Raw genomic sequence first — 27,951 nt, 5'->3', positions numbered from 1 at the left:
GTCTGGCTTTCATCGATCACCCAGGTAGTTGCAGCAGGTATCAAAAGGACAGGTAGGGTCATGGCCCCATCGGAGGAGGAGGGAGAAGAGCCTTTGCAAGCTAAACATGCCACGAATCTGAATCCACAAAATCTTATTTACTGGTAAAGGCACTTTATGCAAACGGAAGCTTTGAAAGCCGGCTGGAGTCCAGGCATGGAGGATTCTGGGAGTTGAAGTCCACACACTTGAAGTGGCCAAGGTTGAAAAAAAAACACAATTTAGAAACCCACGCGAGGAACCGAGGCTGAAGGGGGGGGGGGGCTCCATCCAGGAAGAAGAGGATTTACCCAGAATGCCCCGGTGGAGGACTAGCAGATCCAGAGGAGCAGGGGAAGGAGGAGGAGGAGGCCCGTAAGGCCAGCCTTGGGGGCAGCTCCAAACACCTCGGTGGGCAAACCGCACTCCTTGTAGGGCTCCAGGCAGCTGGCGAAGGCCATGACGTGGGCAATGTAGGATTGTTCCTGCACCCCGTGGAAAAGGTGGGCCATGGGTCCTTTGGCCATGATGGCCACGTCCTCCCCGCCATGGGTCTCCGAGAGGAGGGGCACGGCGGCCTGCTGGTGGTACGTGTTGTTCTCTGGGGAGAGACGGAGGAGGCCAAATATTAGACGGGCAAGAGGCAGCTTTTGAAAAAGATTTTTAAAATGTTTTTTAAAAACTTTTAAAAAGAAGAGCGTCACCCGAACTCGGCACCCTTGATTCTCTGGGGCGCCTTGGTCAAAGTGCTTCAGAGAAGCCCATGCCCTCTTCGTCCCTAGCTCCAAAAAGAGGGCTTTCTGACCCACAGAGGTACTATAACCAGACAGGTACAGAGAGTCCTCGACTTACAACGGTTCATTTAGTGACCGAAGTTGCAACGGCACTGAAAGCAGAGGCTTAGGACTATTTTTCACACTTATGACCCTTGTGGCATCCTCATGTTTTCGTGATCAACCTTCGGATGCTTGGCAACTGGTACACACTTATGACCGTTTTCACACCTTTGGAGGCCTTCCGACAAGCAAAGTCAATGGGGAAGTCAGGTTCACTTAACAACTGTGGTGCTCGCTTAATAACACCATTGACTCGCTCAAATGGGCCAAAACCCAGTGAAAAACTCTCTCGCTCAGCAAACAAACATTTTTTGGCTTGTGGTTATAATACAATGCAATAGTAGAGTTGGAAGGGACCTTGGAGGTCTTCTAGTCCAACCCCCTGCCTAGGCAGGAAACCCTATACCCGTGATGGCGAACCTATGGCACGCGTGCCACAAGTGGCACGCGGAGCCATTTGTCAGGGCACGCGAGGCGCTGCCCTGTCAGCTGGCCAGCACGCATGCGCGCGCTGGCCAGCTGAGTTCACCTTTTTAAAAGCTATTTTTCACCTTCCCCAGGCTCCAGAGGCTTTATAGGAGCCTGGGGAGGGCGAAAAGAGCCTCCCCCGCCCCCCCGGAGGCTTCAGGGACCGTCCCTGAAGCCTTCGGAACGCTTAAAACGCTTAAAAAGTGACTTCCGGGTTGCTCGGAGCATCATTTTAAGCGTTCCGAAGGCTTCAGGGACCGTCTGGACGGCGGAGGGAGGGGGGACTCTATGGCCTTCCTGCCATGTGTCCCGCACAGGAATCCGTCCCCTCGGGGCTTTGCGCAGGCGTCGCAAGGATTAAGGCGAAAGGGGGGGGGGACGGGGAAAGCGAAGGGGGCTTTGTTGTCCTCCTTCTCCTCCTTTCCCCCTCCGGCTCGAACGCGGCGCCAGGGCCTGGCAGGCAGCAAATGAATCGGAGCCTGCTGACTGGAGGAAGAGGGTGAGAGGCGGGTCCTGTGAACGGCGGCAGCAGCGGCGGCAATAGTCACAACTCGGCGGTGGGCCACCCCGGCTGGGAGACAAAGGAGGGGAAAAGTGGCAGGCAGCTGAGTTGCGACTATTGAGTGTGGCGCGGCGCCGCCTAAGGCCGGGATCGAGGCGGCTGCGCGGCCTGCCTGGCGTGGCGCGGATAGAGGAGGAGGAGGAGGAGGAGGCGAGGGCGGCGCGGCCGAGGCCTGACGGCCGCGCAGCCGCCTCGATCCCTTGCGCCACTCCGCCCAGCCTCTGCGCGCTCGCCAGGGCCCGGCCTTCACATCGCTGCCGCCGCTGCCACCAGGACAAGCTCGGCCGAAGGGAAGTCCGTCAGGCCTCGGCCGCGCCCGGCCTGGCGGCGGCGGCAGCAATGTGAAGGCCGGGCCCTGGCGATTGCGCAGAGGCTGGGCGGAGCGGTGCAAGGACGCCGGGCCCGAGATGCCGCGCGGCGGAGGCGATCCGATCCCGGGCAATCGAGACGCACGTCTCGTGCCTGTTCAGGGACCGTCCCGAGGCTTCCCTGAAGCCTTCAGAGCTCTTAAAACGACCATCCGAGCAACCCGGAAGTCACTTCCGTTTTGCTCGGAGGGTGGTTTTAAGTGTTCCGAAGGCTTCAGGGAAGCCTCGGGACGGTCCCTGAAGCCTCCGGAGGGCCTCCGGGGGCCGGGGGAGGCTCTTTTCACCCTCCCCAGGCTCCTATAAAGCCTCTGGAGCCTGGGGAGGGCGAAAAAAGCATGCAAAAATGGGCGCGTTGTGCGTGCATGCGCACTGGGGGGCGCGTTGCATTATGGGTGCGGCACGCCCGCACACGACCCCCCCGCGCTCCCCCCACTTATGGCACGCGAGCCAAAAAAGGTTCGCCATCGCTGCCCTATACTGTTTCAGACAAACGGCTATCCAACATCTTCTTAAAGACTTCCAGTGTTGGGGCATTCACAACTTCTGGAGGCAACTTCTGTTCCACTGATTAATTGTTCTCACTGTCAGGAAATTCCTCCTTAGTTCCAGGTTGCTTCTCTCCTTGATTAGTTTCCACCCATTGCTTCTTGTTCTGCCTTCAGGTGCCTTGGAGAATAGTTTGACTCCCTCTTCTTTGTGGCAACCCCTGAGATATTGGAATAATGCTATCATGTCTCCCCTGGTCCTTCTTTCTCTTAAGCTAGACATACCCAGTTCCTGCAACCGTTCTTCATATGTTTTAGTCTCCAGTCCCCTAATCATCTTTGTTGCTCTTCTCTGCACTTTTTCTAGAGTCTCCACATCTTTTCTACATCGTGGTGACCAAAACTGAATGCCGTATTCCAAGTGTGGCCTTACCAAGGCTTTATAAAGTGGTATTAACACTTTTAACGTGATCTTGATTCTCTCCCTCTGTTGATGCAGCCTAGGACTGTGTTGGCTTTTTTGGCAGCTGCTGCACACTGCTGGCTCATATTTAAATGGTTGTCCACTAGGACTCCAGGATCCCTTTCACAGTTACTACTACTGAGCAAGGTACCACCTATACCGTACCTGTGCATTTCGTTTTTCTTGCCTAAATGTAGAACCTGACTCTTTTCACCATTATAAATTGAGGACTAACTGTAAACAGCAAGCAGGGGGTTGATTGCATCATCATGGCAGCCATATTGACTTTTTTTACCTCACCCTGCAAACGCCCCTTCTTAAACCAGTGACTGAAGTCCTTTTCATCAAGACCTTCATTGTGGTTATATTGTCAACTGTGTTGTCCAATATTTCTCAACCTTGGCCACTTTTCAGGCGCTCGGACTTCAACTCCCAGAATTCCATGCCGGCTGGGGAATTCTGGGAACTGAAGTCCACACATGTTAACGTTGCTAGGGTTAAAGAACCCCTGTTATCCAGGCAGTTTTTAATATTGTCTACAGCTGCTTCTTCCTTATAGTGCTCTGACTCAAAAGCTGCAAGAGTGCCTTATGGGCAAACTGAACTACAACTCCCATCGTTCCCAGCCATCTGGCTGGAAGAGGGATGAGAAACGGAGTTCAAAATTACTGCTGGGGATTCTGGGTGGGGGTGGGGGGTGGGGTCTGACTGCATCCACCCATTGCAGGTTTTTAACCCCCCCAACCCAATTCAGCTCCTGTGTCCCTCTTACCGCTTTGTTCCACGGACACATCCGGTCGGCCTTGAACGGAGATCTGGTAGCCTGGCCCGTTACCGTAAACAATGGAGGTGTAGGACTTGCCGTCCAACGCCTTTTCGGGTGCTAAGCCTGGAAGGAGGAAGGAGACCTTCTGAGTCATGTTTTCCAACCTGTCGGCCTCTAGGACTACAAAGCCCATCGTGGAGAATGAACCTGCTGGCTACTTGGAATACAGTAGGAGGCCCCTGACTTCCATCTCAGCTCTAACCAAAAAGGAGTTTATCGATAGAAGAGAATATTTGGAGCTCAGGGTTGAAATGAGGGGTCCTTGGTGCTCTCTGAGCTTGGTGCATTTCTTGCAGACGTCTCGTTACCAAACTAGGTAACATCATCAGTAGTAGAAGGGAGTGGAGTTTGTTCTTATTTTCATATACCAGGGCAGGAGCCAGCAACTTTAAATGTTCAAAGATCCATTTGGACCCGTTCCCCCCCCCAAAAAAAAACCCACTGGGAACCACAAAGATCCTAACCGTAAGCCCCCCGTTCAATTCTGGAGTTGACTGGAAGTCTAGTTCCTCCCTCCATAGAGTCTCCTCCTAGCGTGGCATCCTTTTTCATCTACCTGTCCTAACTGAAAAACCTATCGATTGTGGAGCCAACCGGAAAACCGGCTCCTTGCCATAGAGCAATGATGGCTAACCTTTTTCCCATCGCGTGCCAAAAGCAAGGGGAGCGCAGGGGGGCTTCTATGTGTGCATGACCCCCCCCCCCACTTCCCTGAAGGCTCCGGGGTGAGAAAAACAACCCAACAGGCAAAACAGAAGTTCTGGAATGGACTTCCGATTTGCCCATAGGGCGGTTTTTCGCCCTCTGGAGGCGTCCAGAGAGAGAAAAACGGCCTAACGCGCAATCTAGAAGTCCATTCCAGAACTTCCGGTTTGCCCGTTGGGTTGTTTTTCGCCCGAAAAACGGCCGCAAATGAAGGTCGTAGTCAACTGGCCAGTGCGCTCATGCGCGCTGGAGCTGACAGGGCAACGCCTTGCGTGCCCTAACAAATGACTCCGTGTGCCACAGGTTCGCCATCACGGCCATAGAGCCTTCTCTTGGCGCACCGTGCCTCTCGCTCCCCCAATCGGAAGGTCCTCTCAAAATTGTGGCACTGACCGGCGACAGAGAGCCGCAACAGAGCCACATGTGGCTCCGGAGCTGCAGATTACTTAACCTTGCAGTTGTAGCTTACCCTGTCAGTGTTGATCAGTTGCGTCACAAAAAGTGTTTTGGTTGGTGCTGCCTGAGGCAGAGAAGGGCTATTCTGCACCCCTCCCTCAAATGTCCTTTAAAATACAGAGTTTCCCAGCATCCCTTTAGGAGCCTCCAGCATGCAAAATGTGGTTACTCATCCTCAAATGAATCCTCTTTACCCTGGAGCTTCAGAATTGGCTGCTTGCTGGGGAGTTGTGTAGCTAAAAGTCAGTCTACATTTAGCATACATCTGACTTTGGGGATATTTCTTCATAACTAAACAGAAGTGTGTTTTCCGTGCAATTCACACCCCTTGCTCACTGGGTCTGGATCAGAGGTGGGTTCCTACCAGTTCAGAGCAGTTCAGCCGAGTAGGTAGTATCTCGGACGGACACACGCCCAAACCACTTCTAAGCTCGGGGCCGCCATCTTGATTTTCTATTCTGCAGCTTCGCGGAACAATCTTCATTGGAAAAATGTATTTTCCCCCTTTTCTAATGTGCGTATGCACAGACTTTTTAAAGGTGCAAATGCGCAGAGAGCGTGAATCTCACTTCCCTTGCGTGCGCGCAAGGGAAGTGAGAGTGCGCGCGTAAAATTATTCGCCTGCCAAACCGGTTGTAATGCCGGCAGGAATCCACCCCTGGTCTGGATGTCACAAAGCAAAGCCCACTTTTCATAATTATCCTTTGCGCCCCGTTTTGACTGGCAGAATGCCCGCAGGAGGCTATCATGTCCACCTGGTCACGTCTACCAGCCGGTCATTAGGGCAGAGAACCGATTGTTAAATTACTTGAATCAGGGATGATAACCCAAAAATATGTCTATTATCTTACAATACAATACAATACAATACAATACAATAGTAGAGTTGGAAGGGACCTTGGAGGTCTTCTAGTCCAACCCCCTGCCTAGGCAGGAAACCCTATACTGTTTCAGACAAATAGCTATCCAACATCTTCTTAAAGACTTTCAGTGTTGGGGCATTCACAACTTCTGAAAGCAAGTAGTTCCACTGATTAATTGTTCTCACTGTCAGGAAATTTCTCCTTAGTTCTAAGTTGCTTCTCTCCTTGATTAGTTTCCACCCATTGCTTCTTGTTCTGCCCTCAGGTGCCTTGGAGTGCCTTCCTCATCTTGAATCACACTCTAAATTCCTCAAGCTCCAAGTTATCTCCCAGGGTGACCTAAGAGAAGGTGGCTACGGACATCCGAAGGTGGGAAGAAGACACACTATGAGATGTATGAGGGGGTATCTTCTCCTTCCAGATATCTTAGATCAATCCAGGCACCTTTGAACAGTATTAGAAAACTATTAGCAACCTTAACATATCTGGAGTTCAACTCCCAGAATTCCCCAGCCAGCTGGCTGGGGAATTCTGGGAGTTGAAGTGCTCATGTCTTAATGTTGTTGTTTTTTCAAAATAATTTTTATTCAGCATTTTTTAAACACAGTTACACTTTTACAGCTTTCCGTTATCAGTATTATTCTTTCTTTCCCCTAATTTCGTATGTTTCTATTCTAAGGCCTACTGTTTTATACATATGCCTCCTTATTTCAGAGGTACTCATTTATATAATATATACAACATTTACACCTCTGTTAGTCTTTAAATGTATACTATTTCCTTTTGTTATACTTTCTATGTATTCATTATGCATTAATTTTACATCTCTTTTCTAGCCAATTATTCCACCTGTCCTATAATACTCTGTTTCCTCTCTATCTCTTAATTCCATCATTAATTTATCCATTTCCATGCATTCTAGCACCTTTTTTATGATCTCTGCATTTGAGGGGACTTTTTTTTATTCCAATTTCGGGCGAGTGTCATTCTGGCTGCTATAATTATGTGGAGCATAATATATTGAATTTCTTTACTTGTACTTCTGTTTATTATTCCCAGAATTATTCCCCTATTATTCTGGCTTCATTTCAATTTTTTGTTCCGTTATTTCCACCAAGCATTTTTGGATTTTTATCCAGTACTCTCAAGCTATGGGACATATCCACCACATGTGGTAGAAGGTCCCTTGTTGACGATTGCATTTCCAGCAATTTGGGGGTCTATTGGGGAACATTTTGGCCAATCTCGCCAGGGGTAAATGTCACCTATAAAACATTTTGTAGGTATTCTCTTTGTATACGTCTGACATCGTCAATTTGTAATTCTTTTCCCATAATTTTTAATGTTGCCAAGATGGAGAAACATGGCTTATTTGTTTTATTATTAGAGATCTTACCCAGTTCTGTTCCACAAGGTCTTTCATGGTTCCCCACCCCACCCCCCATATTCTCATCTTTCCCGACCCACAGATTCTTCATAGGGGCCTCCACTGTTCTCTCTAAGCTTGGTTGTTTTCTGGCAGACGTTTCATTACCCAACTAGGTAACATCATCAGTGTGTGTCCTGAATAGTGCTAGACCACGTTAGCGCTGATGATGATGTTACCTAGATGTTACTCCACTGTCTTCACGAACTCCTTGAGGGCCAAACAACCTCTTCAAATCCTCCTCTCCGAAAGCTACCCAACCTTCACCCACGGTGAGGCCGAACCCCTCGTCCCATACCGAAAATGGAGGTTCCGCGGAGGGTGTAGCCTCCAAAGCTGAAGACGTGGGAATGGTCGGCGGTTACGACGGTCAACGTGTCGCTTTCCTTCGTCAACCTCCCGGCTCGTTCGATGGCCTTGTCGAACTCGATAGCCTCCGTCAGGGCTTGCTTCGCGATACCATCGTGGTGTCCGTGGTCAATTCTGCCTCGTGCGAAGGAAAAAGCAGGTGCAACTTTTAAGATAGGTTGACTTCAACTCCCAGAATTCATAGCACAGCTGTTCTGACCTAGGCTTCCCCAAAAAGCACGAGGCAGAGTCCTGGCGCCTTTTATTAAACGTATGTGAATTCCCCTCCTTCACCTTCAGCAAGTCCTGGCAAACAGTCTTTCAAAGGCGTATTGATGACCACAGACCTTATCTATCTTGGAAAGCGGCCATGTAAATCTTTCCCAAATGAGCTGCTGTGCAAGGAAAGGCTGGGCACAGAGTCTCTGGGATTCACGGACAGATCTTCACACTCCCGAAATGAATCTAACGATGGAACGAACCAATTGTTTCCTGCAAAAGCCCCCTCCCCTCACTCCCCTTTTATTTCCCATGGGAGGGGCCAATCACCTTCCACCTGTGGCTTTACTCCCAAGTCTACCCTGATTTCTGAGTTGTCCTTTTCTTCTGGCAGCTCTGCGCATGAGCACACTGGGAACAGGCTCCAGCTGTTCCTCTGCCTCACTGCTGTCTAGCTCCGTAGGCACCTGATCACTGCCAGACGGCCTCGGCCCCGTCTCTGCCTCCAACACAGAGCCCTCGTCTGAGCCTTTTCCAGCCTCCAGGACTGGCCCATACTCCTCCCCAATTTCCAACTCTGCTGCCAGCTCCACTGACCACTGGCGGGCCACAACAACAGCTGGCTGGGGAATTCTGGGAGTTGAAGTCTACCCATCTTAGAGATAGGCTAACAATCACTGGTTTAGAGCTTTCCCTGACTTGGTTATCCATCTTGTGTAAAGATAAGCTATTCGTCCACCCAACAAAAATCCTTCTCTGCTATCGGTTCCTCCTTCGATTGCTTGGGGACCTGAGAAGAACTCGAGAAGAAGGCCTCACTCATCACGGTAGGGACTCAAGACTTATCTTCAACGAAGAGATAGAAGCCTTTTGGGTTGGAACTGAGGAGTTTGATGGCCACTTCGGTCATCTCGGCCAGAGACGGGTCCGTGCTGTTGTCTCGGTTCAGCTCGTATTTCATGTCTGAAGGTTCAAAGAGGCCTGAGAAAAGGAAGAAACGTGGGATGGACCCAGTGGTGGGATTCAAAAATGTTAACAACCAGCTCTCTGGCTAGGTAGGCGTGGCCGGTTGGTCATATGACCCGGGTGGGTGACGTCACTCATCACACCCAGCCCCACCTCCCAACCATTTGACCCAAAGGCAGAAGTAGGATTCAGATGGTTAGGGCTAATCCCACCACTGGCTGGCCCTCCCCCACCAGTTTTGGGAGGCCATTTTCAGGCTGTTTCAGGCCATTTCTGGGGCTGTTTTTGGCCTGGAATTCTGGGAGTTGAAGTCCACAAGTCTTAAAGTTGCCAAGGTTGGGGACCCCTGATTTAAACGATATTTAGAGGGAGAAAAAAGCAACGGCACACACAGACACACAAATACACACCGGGAGAAGCACAAAAGCGCACACGGAGGAGGGGGAAAAAGCATTTTTGAACCCTTTACCCATGAGACGGCGAACCTTTGGGTCCCCGGCGGCTTTCCAGAGTTCAGTTCGGTTCCAGACATATTTGCTGTCCTAGAACAGAAAGCCAGAGACTGGTGAGAGAGCTCCCCCTCCCTCCCGGGGGCGTGGGGGGCGTGCAAGTTGGGTCAAAAAAGTCACCACGGCGGGCATCACGGTGCAGTTGAAGCTCTACCCGCAGCCAGCATGATTTTTTTTCCCAATTCCAGCAGGGTTTTCCAACTTCGGCCCCTTTAAGACCTGTGGACTTCAACTCCCAGAATTTCCTATGCTGGCTGGGGAATTCTGGGAGTTGAAGTCCACACGTCTTAAAGGGGCCAACCTTGGGAAAGCTTGAATCTTACCGTTAAAATGCTACAGACAAAATTCGGGCTCTTATTCTCCCCCTGTTTTCTCTTGCGTCTCACAAGAAGCTTTCTTAGCTTGGTGCAAATCATGCTTTACAGAAAGTCCTCGACTTATGATGGTCACTTAGCGGCCAATTGAAGTTACAACAGATCGCCCAAACATTCCACCCAGTCCTGAATTCCGATGTCTGCCTCCCGCCCCGGTCACGGGGCCGCAATTTGAAGCACTGCATTTACAGGTAGGCCTCGAAGGATGACCTCAATGGAGCCCAACGTGCGTGGAATTATGTATAACTATACAATATTATTATGAGGACAGATGGAAACTTGAACCAGGCCCACACTTTGGCCAAAAAGTAAGCTTGATGAGCGGAGGGATAAAAATATAATAGCTATATATGTATACCTTTTAAAAAAGGACCTGCAACTCCCACCCATTCTGCTAGAGAAAGTTTGAGATTCGCAGTTCTGCCGCAAACGGAGGCCGCCAGATAGGAGAAGAGCCAGGGGTGGGGGGGAAATGACACTTACCGGCGAAGCTTGGAGCCATTCCTCAATGAGGTTCCTCTTATCCTTACGGGTCCCGTTGGATAAGCTTTGGGTGGGGTATTCAGGGTCGGGGGTGCCTTGAGGAGTCATGTATTTCCTGCCCCCACCCAGGACCACCTGCCAAGGAAAGGGCAGTGTGCAGGAAACATTATTTGCTGGGCTGCTTGGTGCTCTCTGAGCTTGGCGGTTTTCTTGCAGACGTTTCATTACCCATCTAGGTAGCATCCTCAGTGCTAGGAGGGAGAGGGGTTTGCATGGAGAAGGAGGACGGGGAGGAGGGAGGGGAGGAGGGGGAGGGCAAGGAGGAGGAGAGAAGGGGGTAGGAGGAGGAAGAGGATGACAACTATGGAGCCTCTGTCGCCTTCTGAGTTTGGTTTTCTTGCAGACTTTTTATTACCCAACTAGGTTGTATCATCAGTGCTAGAAGAGAGAGGAGTCTGCATAGAGGAAGCAAAGGTGATGGGAGGGGAGGAGGAAGGAGAGGAGGAGGGGGGAGGGGAGGTGGAGAAGGGGAAAAGGAGGAGGAGAAGGAGGAAGGGATAGAAGGGAGGGGGGAGGGGAGAGAGGGGAGGAGGGAGGAGGGGGAGGAGGAGGAGGGAGGAGGACTATAGGGTCTCTGTCACCTTCTGAGCTTGTTGCTTTCTTGCAGACGTTTCATTACCCAACTAGGTAGCATCATCAGCGCTAATGTGGTCTAGCACTATTCAGGACTCGCCCTGATGATGTTACCTAGCTGGGTAATGAGACGTCTGCGAGAAAACAACCAAGCTTAGAGAGCACCCAGGACCCCTCATTTCAACCCTGAGCTACAAATATTCACCTTTAGTGAGAGATTAGATGCCTTGTTTACACAGCAAAAAGCCGATAAGCATAAAAGACAAGGAAACAATAATAGATATTGTACAATACATTCTGAATTTATGGTGTAGGGGAAGTTGGCTTATTTTATTACTTATTTTATTACGGTAATGTCCCAGTTGGCAACCTTTTTTTAAAAAAAGTAGGAACTGTCATAAAATGGATTGCGTAAACATCAGGGTTAAAAACAACATCACGATTATTATTTTCAGGTCTCGGCTTCGTGGGAAAGTTGTGCTTTTGCTCTTTATTTTAAATTGTATTTTCAGAGCAGTTACAGAAGCTGCCGACCCTCAGCAAGGTTAGCCTTGCAAGAAGCGTTCTCGAATCCAGTACATGGAAATGTAACCAAAAATCCGGCACGTATTGTCATATGTGGTGGACACGTGCTAAAGAAAACAAAATGGGCAAAAATACAACATGAGGCTAGAAAAGATGTCAGGAAAACATGTAGCTCTTAAACCTGAACTTTTTTTTTTTAATTAGCTATAGGAGCCAGAAAAGTTTGATCAACAAAGTGTATACTTAATATGGCGTGCATTAACAGCAAGGATTGTATTTGCGCAGCATTTCGAAAAAGGAAGAAATAACACTAAATCAGGGGTGTCAAACTCAATTTCATTGAAGGCTGCATCAGGACTGTGGTTGATCTGGGGAGGGGGCTGGGGGGGGGCGACTGGCCAGCGGAGATGGTAGCAGAGTCGGAGAGGGAGGAGGTTGGGGAGGAAGATGGGCCAGTCCTGGAGTCTGGGGAAGGCTCAGACAAGGGCTCTGCATCGGAGGCAGAAATGGGGCCGAGGCCGCCTGGCAGTTTTCAGCTGCCTTCGGAGCCAGACAGCAGTGAGGCAGAGGAACAGCTGGAGCCTGTTCCCAGTGTGCGCATGCGGAGAGCTGCCAGAAGAAAAGAACAGCTGAGAAATCAGGGTTGACTTGGGAGGAAAGCCATAGGTGGAAGGCGATTGGCCCCTCTCATAGGAAATAAAAGAGGAGCGAGAGGGGAGGGGGCTTTTGCAGGAAACAATTTGTTCGTTCATTCATTCGTCTCGGGAGTGTGAAGATCTGTCCGTGAATCCCAGAGACTCTGTGCCCAGCCTTTCCTTGCACAGCACCTCATTTGGGAAAGATTTACATGGCCGCTTTCCAAGATAGATAAGGTCTGTGGTCATAAATACTCCTTTGAAAGACTGTTTGCCAGGCCTTGCTGAAGGTGAAGGAGAGGAATTCACATGCGTTTAATGAAAGGGGTTTTCTTGTGACCAGGACTCTGCCTTGGGCTTTTGGGAGAAGCCTCGGTCAGAACAGGTAGACCGGGCTGAAGCCATGCTGGCCCGAACTTTCCTCTTCGTAGTGGATAGACCAGGATGGCCCCGGGGGCCAAATCCCATCACACTGCAAGCCAGGTGCAGCCCACAGGCCTTGAGTATAACACCCCTGCACTGAAGACGAAGAGACAATTAAGGAGATATTGGACCATGCAGAAACGGACAGACTTACATCGAAGATCAAAGAGAAAGAAGATACAGAATGCTACCAATCGTGGAATGTATTTGATCGATGGCTGGGAAAAAAGGCGGGGTAAAGATTAGGAATATAATTCGCCTTGTTAAGCAAACAAAAGAAGGCAGCCAACATGATGTTTATGAAGCGCTACTGAAATATCATAGTCAAACATTAATAAAACTTTATGTAAAAAAAAAAGAAGAAGTGTTTTCAAACAAGGCCCGATGAGTTTCGACTCCTCCGACTTACCGTGAGGTTCACGTTTTCGATGAGCTGCAGAGCGATGTCCTTGCAGCCCCCCGTGAGCGCCGCTTTAGGCATGTTGGCGTCGCTATACCAGTCTCGGTTCACCACGTGGGCGTAATTCCCAGCCGGGGAAGCGTGCTGGACTCGCGTGGTGGTCACGATCCCCACGGACTTCCCTGCGAGGGAGGAAGAAAGGGAGAAGGGACCTTCGCACAATCCGCCTGAAAGGGGTTGGCCACACCCAGGATGTGCGAAAGCAATCGAATGACGGTGAACACGCCGCATTCAGATGAAACAGGCATTCGAACCAGAACGATAAATGAGTGCAGGCAGTCCTCGACGTACGACCACAATGGAGCACAAAAATCCCCGCTGCTAAGTGAGTCAGTTGCTGACTGAGTTTTGACCCGCCTTTCTTGCCACCATTAAGTGAAACAATGCTAAGTTAGGACCATTGGTTGTTAAGCGAATACGGCTTCCTCAATGACTTTGCTCGTCAGAAGGTCGCAAAAGTGGATCACGTGACACCCCTCCTCTCCCCCCCACCCCAGCTACTGCAACCGTCATAAATATGAGTTAGTGGCCAAGCACCCAAATTTCAATCATACGGGCATAGGGGTGCGGCAACGGTCGTAAGCGTGAAAAAAGATCATGTCACTTTTTTTCAGTGCGGTTGAAACTGTGAACAGCCCCTAAACAAATGGTTGTAAGGCGAGGACTACCTGTATTGCTTGTATAATTCCATCCTCTCCATTCGGCCATCCCAAAATTTGGTGTGGATGCAATAATGAAAATGAGGGCGAAAGCGAGAGTGCAGGTGTAAGCGAATGTGAAAGTAGAAGTAAAAGTAGAAGTGAAAGCAAAAACTGAAAGCGAAAGTGAAAGTAAAAACGAAGTATTGATTCTAAGCTCACCAGCTCCAAATTTCCCCCTTCCCGTCCTCTTATTCTTACCAGCCAGCTGAGCCCGCTTTAGGACCGAAATAACTTCATTGCCTGCGGTCGTATTGCACTGGTTATACCGGGCAGTGGCACTCACACCAATGGTTCTGTAGTTGGCCTTCACCCCACAGAGGTAGGCAGTGGCCGTTCCCGCGCTGTCGGCCACTTGGCGGTCCACATTGTAGGTCTGCACAAAGTAAGAGAGGCAGCCGGGAGAAAGTGCCAAGTATTCGTGTTCCCAGTGTCTCAAAGCAGCCTCTCCCGGGCAGGGCGGGGGGGGGGGGGCATGGCGAGGGAGGAGGAAAGACCAGCCCTACTGTTGGGTAGAAGAGGCTCAGGCAGAGCCGGTTCAAAGCAGCTATATCTCCTTAAGGGCTTCAGAAAAATTGCAGAATAGAGATAGCCCTCGACATATGACCACAATTCAGCCCTGGGTTTTCTGTGCCGAATGGGAAAAGTACGACTTCTTTCCCCTTTCCATAGAGGGACAATGGAGAGCATCCTAACCTATTGCATTATTGTCCCTTCCCTTCATCTCTTCTCATCCCATCCCATCTGACTTCGTCCCATCCCATCCCATCCCTTCCCTTCCCATCCCATCCCGTCCCTTTTCTTCTCTTCATCTCTTCTCATCCCATCCCATCTCACCTCGTCCTGTCCCATCCCGTCCTTTCCCTTCCCTTCTTTTCATCTCTTCTCATCGCATCCCATCTCACATCATCCCATCCCTTCCCATCCCATCCCGTCCCTTTTCTTCTCTTCATCTCTTCTCATCCCATCCCATCTCACCTCATCCCATCCCATCCCATCTCACCTCGTCCTGTCCCATCCCGTCCTTTCCCTTCCCTTCTTTTTATCTCTTCTCATCCCATCCCATCTCATCTCATCTCATCTCGTCCTGTCCCATCCTGTGCCTTCCTTCCCATCTCACCTCATCCCATCCTCGTCTTGTTTTATCATCATCTGATCTGATCTGATCTTCTTTATGTCAGAAGGACTTTTGAGGACAGGGGAAGGCGAATTCCCCGTCCACCAAAAAACCCACTCGGAGCTCCACCGTCACACAAACAAAAGTTTCAGCTTCCTACCTTGGAAAGCGCCAGGTAGGGAAAAGCGTCCATACTTAGAGGTGATTCGGGAGTCGGCGGGTTCTGCATTTGCCCCTTCAGGATGCGGGTGGCCGTGATGGTGGGAATGCCCATCCCTGCCAGGGAGAGAAATTGGGCATGAGGAAACCTGCATGGCTGAATTAGACCCCACTTTGGTCTGCCACAGCCGTTCCTTCCACAGGAAAAAAACATCTGCTCCATCAATCCGTCCAAATATCAACTCTCACGGAGGTCAATTTGTCACCCCCAAGGACGAAAAGTGACCCCGAAAGATGTCACCTCTCCTGCCCTTCCTCGGTTGCTCTTCCACAGACCAACATTGCAACCTCTTTCATGCCCACAACAGGCAAAAGCAGAAGCAAATTCGGGGGGAAATAAATGCATCTATTTACATTTTGCCAATAATACAAAAAATAAAACAGAAACCAAGCACTATATTTCCTAGAATAGGAATTGGCAACCTTAAACACTCAAAGAGCCACAAAGGTCCTAACCGGAAGCCCCCCGTTCAATTCTAGAGCCAACCAGAAGTCCGCTTCCCCCACCATAGAGTCTCCTCCTAGCGCAGCGTCCTTTTTCCTCTACCTGTCCTAACCGAAAGCCCTATCAACTGTGGTGCCGATCGGCGACAGGGAGCCGCAGCAGAGGGCTGAAAGAGCCACATGCGGCTCCAGAGCTGAGTATATATTACCGGTAGATTCTTTGGTGATCTCCTGGAACGGTGTAAGATCCTTGGCACCCTAAAAAGTTGGCTTTTCCAGCAAGCCGGCCTGGCCTGTTAATTTTAACTTATTTTAAATGTATTGTCTTTTAAATTTGGTTTGTTTTTTGGATATGTATTTAATTAAAAAAAAAAAACTTTTGGGATGTGTTTTTTTTTTAATGTTGTACGCCGCCCTGAGTCCTTTTGGAGAAGGGCGGCATATAAATCCAAACAAACAAACAAACAAACAGTACTAAACCCTTATAGTATTGCACGTATCATTCTATTATTCTTAAAATATAAAAAGATATCCAACATTTTCCATTGCCATGATTTTTTATCTAACCATTGATAAAACAAATTCCAAACCTTGTAAAATTGTTCACCTTCTTGTTCTCTAATTTCAAATGTCAATTTACTCATTTCAGCACATTCCATAATTTTTTGAATAGTTTCCTCCTGCGTTGGTATTTTCTCATTTTTCCAATTTTTTGCAAATACAATTCTAGCTGCTGTTAAAACATTTACAATCAAGTATTTCAAGTCTCTATTATATATTTCTGGAATAATTCCCAATTAAAAAAAATATCTGGCTTTACGTTTAGATGTTTTTGTGTCATTTTCTCCAACCACGTGTGGATCTTAGTCCAATATCTTTTAGCTTCTGCGCAAGTTCCACCACATATGGTAATATGAACCCGGTGTCTGAGGACATTTCCAACACTTTTCTGATTTATTCTTGAACGTTCTTGCTATTCTTGTCGGGGGTCGATGCCGCCTGTTCCCCTTTGTCACCTTGATCTTAGCTCAAGCGCATCCAGTCTTCCAATAATTAATTCCTGCAAGCGATGCTCGGCCAATCAGCTCTTCCTTTTCGACCCCATGAGTCAGCCCTTGTTGAGTGAAGCAAATTGGGGTCTGCCTTAAGCTGACCCCCTCTTCTTTGTGGCACCCCTTCAAATTTTGGAAGACTGCTATCGTGTCCTCCTCGTCCCGTGGTGGAGAAACTATGGCACGCGTGCCCGAAGTGACATGTGGAGCCAGGTTGCATGGCATGCGCAGCGTCGCTCGTTCCTCTTCCGGGTTTCCGGCACGCATGCTCGCACGACCGTCTGCTTTCCTTCATGCATGCGGCCGTGCTGGAAATTGGAAGAGCCGGTCTTCCATTTTCCTGTGTGTGCATGAGCGCCGGCCAGCTGAAAACTGGAAGACTATCTGGCCGGCACACATGCGTGCGCCGGAAACTGGAAGTTCATTTTTTGGCGCACACATACTGAGCCCTGAGCAGCTCCTATTCCAGGTTGGGGCCCAGACGAGCGAGCACGCTCCCTTTACGTCTCTCAGTGTTAAAAGGTTTCGCCATCACTGCCCTAGTCCTTCTTTTCATCAAAAATAGACATATCCAATTCCTGCAACCACTGATTGTAGGGTTTAGCCCAGTGGTGAAATTCAATTTTTTTTACTACCAGTTCTGTGGGCGTGGCTTGTTGGGCGTGGCAGGGGAAGGATACTGCAAAATCCCCATTTCCTTCCGATCAGCTGGGACTCGGGAGGCAGAGAATAGATGGGGCGGGGCCAGCCAGAGGTGGCATTTGCTGGCTCTCCGAACTACTCTGTACACCGCCCCGAGTCCCTATGGGGAGAGGGGGCGGTCTATAAATTTAATAAAACCTAAAACCTAGACCTACTCAAAATTTCCACTACCGGCCAGAACCTGCTGGATTTTACCCCTGATTTAGCCTTCAGACCCCATTGTTGCTTTTCCCTGCACTCTTTCTAGGGTTGGTTGGGCTCAATTGTGGTCGTACGTCGAGGACTAGCTGTATATAAATGTTTTCATCCTTGATTTTTTTGCATTTCAGTAGTTAATGCAATTCCACTTCCTCTTTTGTTAGATCTGTTTCTTTTGGAACAAGTTAAATCCTCCTAGCAGTACGTTCCGGTTATGGATTTCATACCATGAAGTTTCGGTAATATCAAGAATGCCGTATCTGCCCTTATGTAGTAGGACTTCAAGTTCTCCACATTGGTTCCTCATACTTTGAGCATTAGTGTACAGGCATTGGAGTCCTAAAATTTGAAGTATTAGTAGACCACAACCTACTTGTGGGATATACAGCATCACTACCAGATGGATTCGTAACTGACTGAAAAACTGTACTCAATGAGTAGTTTTTAATGGTACTACTACATCTATATGGAAGGAAGGAAGCAGTGGGGTACCACAAGGTCCCGTATTAGGGCCAGTACTCTTCAATATCTTCATTTGCAAGTGACATTAAAGTGGCAGGAATAGCCAACAATCGAGAAGAAAAGCTCAGGATCCCAAAATATCTTGACAGACTTGAACAGACTTTAATCAGTGGAACAACTTGCCTCCAGAAGTTGTGACTGCTCCAACACTAGAAGACTTTTAAGAAGAGATTGGACAACTATTTGTCTGAAATTGTTTCCTGGCTGAGCAAGGGTTGGACTAGAAGACCTCTAATGGTCCCATCCAACGCTATTATTCTCTCATTCCTTTCCTACATTTTCAAAGGAAAACGGGCAATGGAAAGATATATTTGTCATTTAATTCCATTTGTTCACCATTAATGAAGCATGACCTGGTTGGATCAGGGGATTACAAGCATAAACAAATGGAGAAAGATTGTTTTTTCTTGCAATGTCGAAATCATCACGCTGGGTTGGGAAAATCTTGAGTGGGGAAGCAAGATTTCTGCAGCCACTTGAAAAGAAGAAAACCAAATGCTGCCATAATTTCATATGAAGAAAGAGAGAGAAAAGCCAAGAAGATAATAATAATAATAATAATAATAATAATAATAATAATAATAATAATAATAATAATAATAATAATAATAATGCCAAATCCGGCAAAACAACTGGCTGCTGTGATACAATTCTGATGATGATGATGATGATGATGATGATGATGATGATGATGATGATAATAATAATAATAATAATAATAATAATAATAATAATAATAATAATAATAATAATTTTGGCAGCTCAAGAACAAGCCTTAGCCACAAACTACATGAAGGCAAAAATTCAACATGTTACCACCAACAGCAAATGTCGCCTCTGCAATGAGAAAGACGAGACAGTCGACCACTTGATCAGGGGGTGCAGCAAAATTTCACAAACTACCTACAACGCCATGACCGCATTGCTAAGATCATTCACTGGAAATTGTGCCAAAAGTTTGGATTTGAGTACAGCAAAAACCACTGGGACCATCAGGTTGAGAAGGTTTTAGAGGATGAGAAAGTCAAGATCTTGTGGGACTTCAGACTCCAGACTGACAGGCACTTGGCCCACAACACACCTGACATAACAATAGTTGAAAAGAAAAAAGCATGGTTCATTGACATTGCAATACCTGGTGATGCGCGAATTGAAGATAAACAGCAAGAAAAAATCACAAAGTACCGGGACTTGCAAATTGAAGTTGAGCGACTGTGGAAAAAGAAATTGTGTGTTGTCCCGATTGTAATTGGAGCCCTTGGAGCAATACCTAAAGGGCCACCTCGCTATTTGGAAATTCTAAATTTATCAGATTTGAACATTCTGATTCTACAAAAAACCACCCTACTTGGAACAGCTTATATCCTCTGACGTTGCCTTAACAGTTCCTAGGTCCTTGGTTAGGACTCGAGCTGTTGAGCTACCAACCAGCCCCCAAAGGCTGTGAATCTCACCAAAGATTAACCAATAATAATGATGATGATAATTCTGATAATTATATTATCATAATTCTGATTCCGCAACCTCTCCAGTCTGGTTAGGCTCCACCCTGGAGTAACTACTCACCATCTCCCAGAAAGAGGATGAGGTTCTTGGCCTTGTAGTGGTAGTGTTTTAACTGGCTCGCTTTTCGAATGGCTTTATCTGCCAGTTGATCCCAGAACGATGGTTTCTGTTCTTCCACTGGGAGGACAGGAAAGACAAAGGGATTAGGACCAACACTGAATTGTTCAATTATTTAATTGTTCAAATGTTGTCGCCCATTGATCCTTAGAGTTGGTGCTGTGAATCCGTGAATCGGTGGCAACCTTAAGATGGGAAGACTTCAACTCCCAGAATTCCCCAGCCAACATTTGTGGCCTTCAACTCCCAGTATTCCCCAGACAACATTTCTGGCCTTCAACTCCCAGAATTCCCAGGCCAACATTTGTGGACTTCAACTCCCAGAATTCCCCAGACAACATTTGTGGCCTTCAACTCCCAGAATTCCCCAGCCAACATTTGTGGCCTTCAACTCCCAGAATTCCCCAGCCAACATGTGTGGCCTTCAACTCCCAGAATTCCCTATTTATCAAATTGAAAGACTGTTCTTCTTGCTCCCAGCGTGACTTGGTTTTCCATTCTGTAAAATGGGAACAGCATTGATTTGACTGGATCGAGGGGTTGTTTTTTTACACTATTCTCCGGAGCCTGGCCTTTTAAGAATTGTTCTATTGAAATCCTCCGTCTAAAGCAGTTCAAAATGAAGTGTAATTCTTTATTTGCAAATATTCCTCTCTGCCCTCAACCGTCACACAAGCTCATACATCGCCAAGCTGTGATCTAAACGCACAACCTGTTAGCTCCGCTCTTCTTATATTTACACACTTCCTTAATGAGCACCAGGTCCCAGGTGTTTACAGGCAATGAAAAGCAAACGCAATTAAAACTTAACAACCCAAGCAAAACAGCAAAATCAAGGAAGAAAGGACCCTTACATGTCTGAAATGGTATAGAGTAGTGATGGCTAACCATTTTGTCGTCGTGTGCCGAAAGTGTGGGCCTGCACCCATAGTGCAATGCATGCGCGACCCCACCCTTGCATGCCCCACCCTTGCATGTGCATGCACGCATGCCCCCCCGGGTCCTATTTTGGGCCTAGTATGCTTCTCCTGTCTGCACTGCACCCTCCCACATGCCCCCTACGCTTGCACGAGTGTCTCCCACATGCACCCCATCCCCTGCACACGCGTGGCAGAGACTCGAAAATCAGTTGGCTGGCGGGAGGCATGTGCACATCGGCGGTAGTAAGGTGACCAACCGTCCTCCTTTAGGGAGGACAGTCCTTCTTTTGTAAGTTCTGTCCTCCCTCGAAAAGTGTCCTCCTACATGTCCTCCCTTTTGATATTTGAAGGCTAATCTGTTGTGCGTTATGTGACGTATTTTATTAAACAGTTTTTAATGGTGTTTTTTTTACTTCATCGCAAGTATATTGAACAGATATTGAATCTTGTGTTGAATTTTTATCTCAAGAAATGCTAGACATTATAATAGACGACAATTGTCTCTTTGAAGAAATTAGAAGACTGAATGTATATTTAAATTCTGAAAAATTAATACAATGGGAAAATCAACACGTTGAAATTGATAAAAGATGGGTGGATATTTTCAGCCATTTCAAAAATGAACATATTCCATGTGAACATTTATTTATACTTGTTCAATTTACGTTGTGCTGCCCTGGACCTAATGCAGCAGTTGAAAGAGTTTTTTGCAATTGCCAATGATTTTTCGACAAGTGAAAAATCGAGATTGAATGTTGATACTCTAGCTGCAGCACTTGCCGTAAAATTCAATATGAAGGATATTTCTTGTTCAGATATTTCCAATATATTGTTAGAAGATGATACATTGACAAAAAATATTAATTCAATGGAAAAGTACTCATTTAAATAATAATTAACAGGCATGTAAGCATAATTACAATATAAAATGTTGCAAATGTTTTTATTATGCATATATCATATTTTAGTGTATTATTGTTGCAATGAATAAAATATTTCTTTTATTTACGATATATTTTTTCCAATTTATTTGTCCTCCTTTTCATTGTAAAAAAGTTGGTCACCTTAGCATTTTGGACAATAGAACGTGTTTTGTCCTCCTTTTCATTGTAAAAAAGTTGGTCACCTTAGCGGTAGAGCTGAGCTGAGGCGGCAGCCCGCGTGCCCCAGAGAGGGCTCTGCGTGCCACCTGTGCCATGGGTGCCATAGGTTCGCCATCACAGTGGATAGGGTCTCCCGATGGAGTTAATGGGGTTGGACTAGATGACCCACCAGGTCCCTTCCAACTCTGTTATTCTGTATTCTGTATTCTTGCTGTTATTTTTAATTATGGAGAAGTGGGTGACTCTACCGTTGTAAATGAACCAATGAAATAAAGACATAAATTACTGGGAAACCGGCTTTGGCATCACTTGAGGTCAAAGTAAACCCCAAAGCGTAAATTGGCAAACACGTTACTCCACCAGCAGTGTTTGTTTTTCCCAGCTAGCCGGGATAAGTATGCAAATATTCATTGGTGCAAGAATGTAGTTTTTATTTATCACAATACTGCTGTTTGGCCAGAGAGAGCCTCAGTAATACAAAAACAAACAAACAACATTTTTCCCTTCCATGGCTCTCTCTCATCTTGACCCCACCATAGCCTGAGGGTAGAACAAGAAGCAATGGGTGGAAACTAATCAAGGAGAGAAGCAACTTAGAACTAAGGAGAAACTTCCTGACAGTTAGAACAATCAATCAGTGGAACAGAAATTGCCTCCAGAAGTTGTGAATGCCCCAACACTGGAAGTCTTTAAGAAGATGCTGGATAGCCATATGTCTGAAACTGTATAGGGTTTCCTGCCTAGGCAGGGGGTTGGACTAGAAGACCTCCAAGGTCCCTTCCAACTCTGCTATTGTATTATTGTATTGTATTGTATTGTATTGTATTGTATTGTATTGTATTGTATTGTATTGTATTGTATTGTATTACCACCAGGCAGAATCGTCCTTGCATTTATTTCAGTCAACAACCCTATCATTTTTCATCTTATCCTATGGAAACCCCAACTAATTTGTCCATTTCACAGATGGGAACACTAAGGCAGTGAATTGGAGTCTACTGGATCCATCCTAGGAACTATGGGAATCAGAAGCATAGGGGGGTTGTAGGAAGTTAAAGCCCACCCTCTCTCCAAGAAAAATGAAATATCCTGGGAAATATGGAAAAGGCAGAATATTATATTTTCCCTGGATCAGAAATGAAGAAACGTGTTTTTAGGCAGGAAGCAGATGCACTCTTAATAGCCCCACACACACCTTTGTCGATGGGCGATTAAAGGCCTGGGCCAGTCTATTCTACATAACAAAGATCTCCCCCTTCAGCTCCAGGGTGATGGGATTAAGGCATGGTAGTATTAATTAGCCCTTTACCCGTCTCACCACAGGGCACCTGGGAAGGAGCAATCCTCAACCAGATGTGGACTCAAAACACAGCCTAGAGAGTTGTCAACCAATCAGAATGCAAGCTCAAGATCAAAGCCCAGAGAGGGTATAAAACCAGGATCTTTCAGCATCCTGGTCTCTCTTTCTTCTTCACCCAACATCTGGAAGCCTGGGATCCCCCTTTTCTGCTCAGGAGCTCAAGCCATGTGATCCTGTCCACCATTAAGCCATCTTTCCAAGCAGCCTCCGTGTTTCCAGGATCTTTTTCCCTACTTGGAACTGAACCCAACGGGGTATTCCCAGCTATGGGTCACCTGAACTCCCCAAAATCTAACACTGATCTGGTGCATCACCGAGTCTAGCTCTTGTCTTTAGTTTTTCAAACTCAGCCATTTTAAGATATGGGGATTTCAATCTCAGTCGTGCTGGGGAATTCTGGGAGTTGAAGTTCACATGTTGTCAGGCCTGGAAGCCATCTTGGGCATTGGGCCTTCTGGCCTGCCACATTTAATAGCTGTGGGAAAGTGGGAGGGGGATTATATGGAGCATGGGAGATATATATATATATATAGAGTCATAATAACATTCCTTTCTCAAAGAGTCAAGGTCATCTTGCCCTGCACCTGGAGGGGCGTGACTGGGAAACATCTCCAATTGGGACGGTGCATTGATTGGGCCATGGGATTGACATGTGGATGCTGGGAAAGGGCTTTCACTTTCATTTAGATGGGGAAAGCCTGGAAGCTTTCCGATTTGGGTTTTCCCAAATGTGCCAATAGGACATCTCTGATAATTCTGGGAGTTGAAATAAAGATGTCTTAAAGGGAATTCTGGGAGTTGAAGTCTACATGTCTGAAAGGGAATTCTGGGAGTTGAAATAAATACATCTGAAAGGGAATTCTGGGAGTTGAAATAAAGACGCCTTGAAGGGAATTCTGGGAGTTAAAATCTATATGTCTCAAAGGTAATTATGAGTGTTGAAGTCCACAGGTTTTAAAATTGCCAAGTTTGAAAAAGACAGCCCTACGTCCCAAATGTACTGGACTACATGTCCCATCTTCTCCAGCTGAGCATTATAATTCCACATAGAAAGCTGTGTGTCTGAATTTGGTCTTGTAAGACGAATTGGAGAGCAAAACAGTTTGTAATTTATGTAGGATTTATATTTTGTTCCTTGGAGTTTGTCCCTTCATTCAGCATCAAGACACTTGTTCCTTTCTTAATCAGGATTGTGATAAACCAATGCCTGGAAACTTTTTCTTGGCTCTTGCTTGCAAAGTAAGCAAATGTCAAGATTAAAAGTGGCACGAATGTTTATTTAACAATTTAGCCCCATCAGGCAGAATCAATTCCTCATTAACTGCTTGGTTTATGATGCACAAGGGCGGCATTGATAAACTGTCAACTCCCTGCCCTGATAAGACAATCATCAAATATTCAAACTGTAGGAAAACAGGAAGAGGACAGCGAACTGCACAAGAAGAAATGTTTTCGGGCATTTCTCTCTGAGCCAGGAGTCTTCAAACTTGGCAACTTTATGATTTGTGGACTTCAACTCCCAGAATTCCCCAGCCGGCAGGCAAATTACTCCAATTCTTCTTACCTACCCAAATTCAGACATGATGCCTTCCAGGCTTTCCTTGTGGAATTGTAATGCTCAGATACTGATGGGGAAGATGGGACATGTAGTAGTCCAATTTTTTCGGGCACCATTCACTAGAACTGTGTTTTTCAAACTTGACAACTTAAAAAGCTGTAGACTTCAACTCTCAGAATTCCCTTTAAGATGTAAGGACTTTGATTCCCAGAATTCTTCATCAAACAAGTAACTTCAACTCGCAGAATTCCCTTACGAGGTGTGGACTTTAATTTCAAGAATTCCCTTTAAAACATATGGAGGTCAACTCCCAGAATTCCCTTTAAACTGTGTTGATGTCAACTCCCAGCATGGCGGCTGAGGAATTCTGGGAGTTGAAGTCCACAACAAACTATGACATCAAAACAACGGCTAGTCTTCAACTTATCATCACAATTAAGACCAAAATTTCCATGGCTAAGCAAGGCAGTTGCTAAGTGAGTCACGCCTGGCTTTACAATCTTTTTTTGCCATGGTTTCGCTTAATGACTGTCAGTAAGCAAATCTGTCTTCCCCCACTGACTTTGCTTGTCAGAGGCTGGCCGAGAAAGTTGCAAATGGCGATCACACAACACCAGGACGCTGCAAATATAATAAATATATGCAAATTGTTCAAGGGTCCCACATTTTGATCCTGTGATCACGAGAATGGCTGCGGCAGTCGTAAGTACAAGGACTGGATGCAAAGTCACTTTTTCCAGTGCTGCTGAGTTTTGAACGGCCACTAAAAGAATTATATTAAGCCGTTTCCCACGGCTGAGGCCTCGCCTGCTAAAAAATCAAATATAAATAAACCAGAACGCTTGTTTGCTTGCTTCACTAAGTTGAATCACTTATGAAATGCTTCAAAGCGATATTATTTTCTTAACATTAAAGCAAACTCTGGCGGGCAGGAAAGCAACTTATGGCACTCAAAATTGAACGCTAATTGTAACTACAAGACCAAATTCCCACCGGAAACTAACGGCAAAGAACTTTAGCAGCCAAATTGGATCGGTATTAACCCGGTTAGTTGCAGGGGACGCTAAAGGCAGCCTGCAAACCCAGGCTTAGAAGTTAGTTTAAGATCCGTCCACTTTAGGCCACGAGCCACAAAACGGATTAGTTCCATAAACAGGCTAAACTTGTTGAAATGAATCCCGCCTCAGCAATAAGGCATCGATGCGTGGCCTGTTTGGAAGACTTAAAAAGGACTTTAAAAGTTTGACCTTAGAGGTTTGCAGATATTTATTTGTTTCCTGCCAACAGAGCAAAGAGATCCGTTCGGGACTCCGCTTGAGTATTTGCGCAAACGTAAGCACAGGTTCCCTTCTAAGCTTAACCAACAAAATTCTCTCTCTTTTTTTTTTGGTCCCCTTTCAAATCTGATTGCAGGAACTCCTCGGCAGGGGCAGGGATCAGAAGCCAAATTTGAACCCAGGACTGGTTTTTACCTTTGCAAAGGAAAGGCAGGGCTGAGCAACGAACCGCCCGGGAAATTTAACGTCTGGGTTGGGGATTCAGGGAAGGCAAAACTTCTCCAATGAGCCTGCCCTGCACCAAAAATCCAGTCAAAAGGTATGTATAAGAAATAGAAAAAGATCCGTTCAGGAAAATACAGGTAGTTCTCGACGTACGGACGGAAGTGAGCCCCCAAATTTATGTTTTCAAGGCGAAGCGTTTGTTAAGGGAGTTTTGCCTCATTTTCCCGACCTTTCTTGCCACAGTTGTTAAGTGAATCAGTGCAGTTCTTAAGTTAGTAACAGGGTTGTTAAGTGGAGCTGGCTTCCCCTTTGACTTTGCTCCTCCGGTCACAAAAGGGGATTGCGCAACCCCAGGATCTGGCAACCATCATAAATACAAGTCAGTTGCCAACTGCCTGAATTTTGATCCCGCTACCATGGGGATGTTTGCAACGGTCCTAAGTATGAAAAATGCCCCTAAGTCACTTTTTTTAACGGCTGTTGTAACTTCAAACGGTCACTAACTGAACCGTTGTTAAGTCGAGGACGGTCCGTGCAAATATCTGTTCCGTGCAAAGCACAAAGCCACCAACAAATACCTTCTGTATCTGTGCATAGCCCGTGTCCTGTTTTTCTTAAATTTACTTTTATTTATTCAATCCTAATAGCCGCCCAACTCAATCAAGTGACTCTGGGAGGAGACTTAGAATTTTAAAGTGATCAAAGACTTAAAAACATTAAAAAAAAACCAGGAAAGCAATAAAAAAAACATCCACTACATAAATATGTACAAATAGCAGCTGTGATGATTAAGCAATCAATTAATAGTAGTCACACATTATCCTTGCAGAATTTAAGAGAATATCAGAATTGGAAGGGACCTTGGAGGTCTTCTAGTCCAACCCCCTGCTCAAGGAGGAGGCGCTATACCATTTTAGACAAGTGGCTGTCCAGTCTCTTTTTAACAAACCTCCAATGATGAAGCTTCTAGAAGTTTGCCACAACTTCCAGAGGCAAACTGTTCCACAACTTAATTGTTCTAACTGTCAGGAGAATTCTTAAAATAATACAATAGCACAGTTGGAAGGGACCTTGGAGGTCTTCTAGTCCAACCCCCTGCATAGGCAGGAAACCCTACACCACTTCAGACAAATGGCTATCCAACATCTTCTTAAAAACTTCCAGTATTGGAGCATTCACAACTTCTGGAGGCAAGCCGTTCCACTGATTAATTGTTCTCACTGTCAGGAAATTTCTCCTCAGTTCTAAGTTGCTTCTCTCCTGGATTAGTTTCCACCCATTGCTTCTTATCCTGACCTCAGGTGCCTTGGAGAATAGCTTGACTCCCTCTTCTTTGTGGCAACCCCTGAGATATTGGAACAATGCTATCATGTCTCCCCTAGTCCTTCTTTTCATTCAACTAGACATCCCCAGTTCCTGCAACCATTCTTCATATGTTTTAGTCCCCAGTCCCCTAATTGAGGAGTTATGTTTCTCTGCCCATTTCCAACTCAATAGGATACGACAGGCAGCCACCCAACAGGATGACCCTTCCCTGCAAATCTGAAGATCCCTTCCTTCACGCTGCCCCTTTAACCAAAATTCTCCTTCTTTACGTCTTTACGTCCTGACAAGGTGCCCATGCTGCTTGTGCCGGCCACCCCATGCCAGCCCAGCTGCCCAATTTACCTGGGATAACCGCAGCGGTGAATGCCGGCGCCACCAGCCATAGGAGCAGCCTTGCCTGCCACATGTCTACAGGTAGAGCCAAGCGCACCTTCAGCCGGGAAGAAAGGACCCTGCCAAGATCCGAGGCTTATAAGAAGAAACGGCAAGGAACTTTGGACAGCGAGAGGAGGACGAGGGGCATCCTTGGCACCCAATTTCGTTCTCTCCTACCCGA

General features: G+C 46.8%; 1 protein-coding gene across 1 annotated transcript; it reads right to left on the bottom strand.

The window, feature by feature from the left end:
- Positions 1–3: 3 nt before the first annotated feature.
- LOC309393640 (intestinal-type alkaline phosphatase 1-like) lies at positions 4–27,915 on the bottom strand. Its single transcript, XM_081956082.1, has 11 exons — positions 27,738–27,915; positions 19,570–19,686; positions 15,027–15,142; positions 13,951–14,125; positions 13,001–13,173; positions 10,376–10,510; positions 9,479–9,551; positions 8,890–9,024; positions 7,775–7,966; positions 3,973–4,089; positions 4–619 (listed from the first exon to the last, which is right to left on the bottom strand). Exons 1-11 carry the CDS (start codon positions 27,799–27,801, stop codon positions 351–353), a joined length of 1,566 nt encoding a protein of 521 aa, XP_081812208.1. The 5' UTR covers positions 27,802–27,915; the 3' UTR covers positions 4–350.
- Between the last annotated feature and the right edge of the window lie 36 nt (positions 27,916–27,951).

The sequence above is a fragment of the Natrix helvetica genome, assembly GCF_964273705.1.
Source record: "Natrix helvetica genome assembly, chromosome: 5".
In the NCBI taxonomy this organism is placed as follows: Eukaryota; Metazoa; Chordata; class Lepidosauria; order Squamata; family Natricidae; genus Natrix; species Natrix helvetica.
This window is presented reverse-complemented; position numbering and strand designations above follow the sequence as displayed.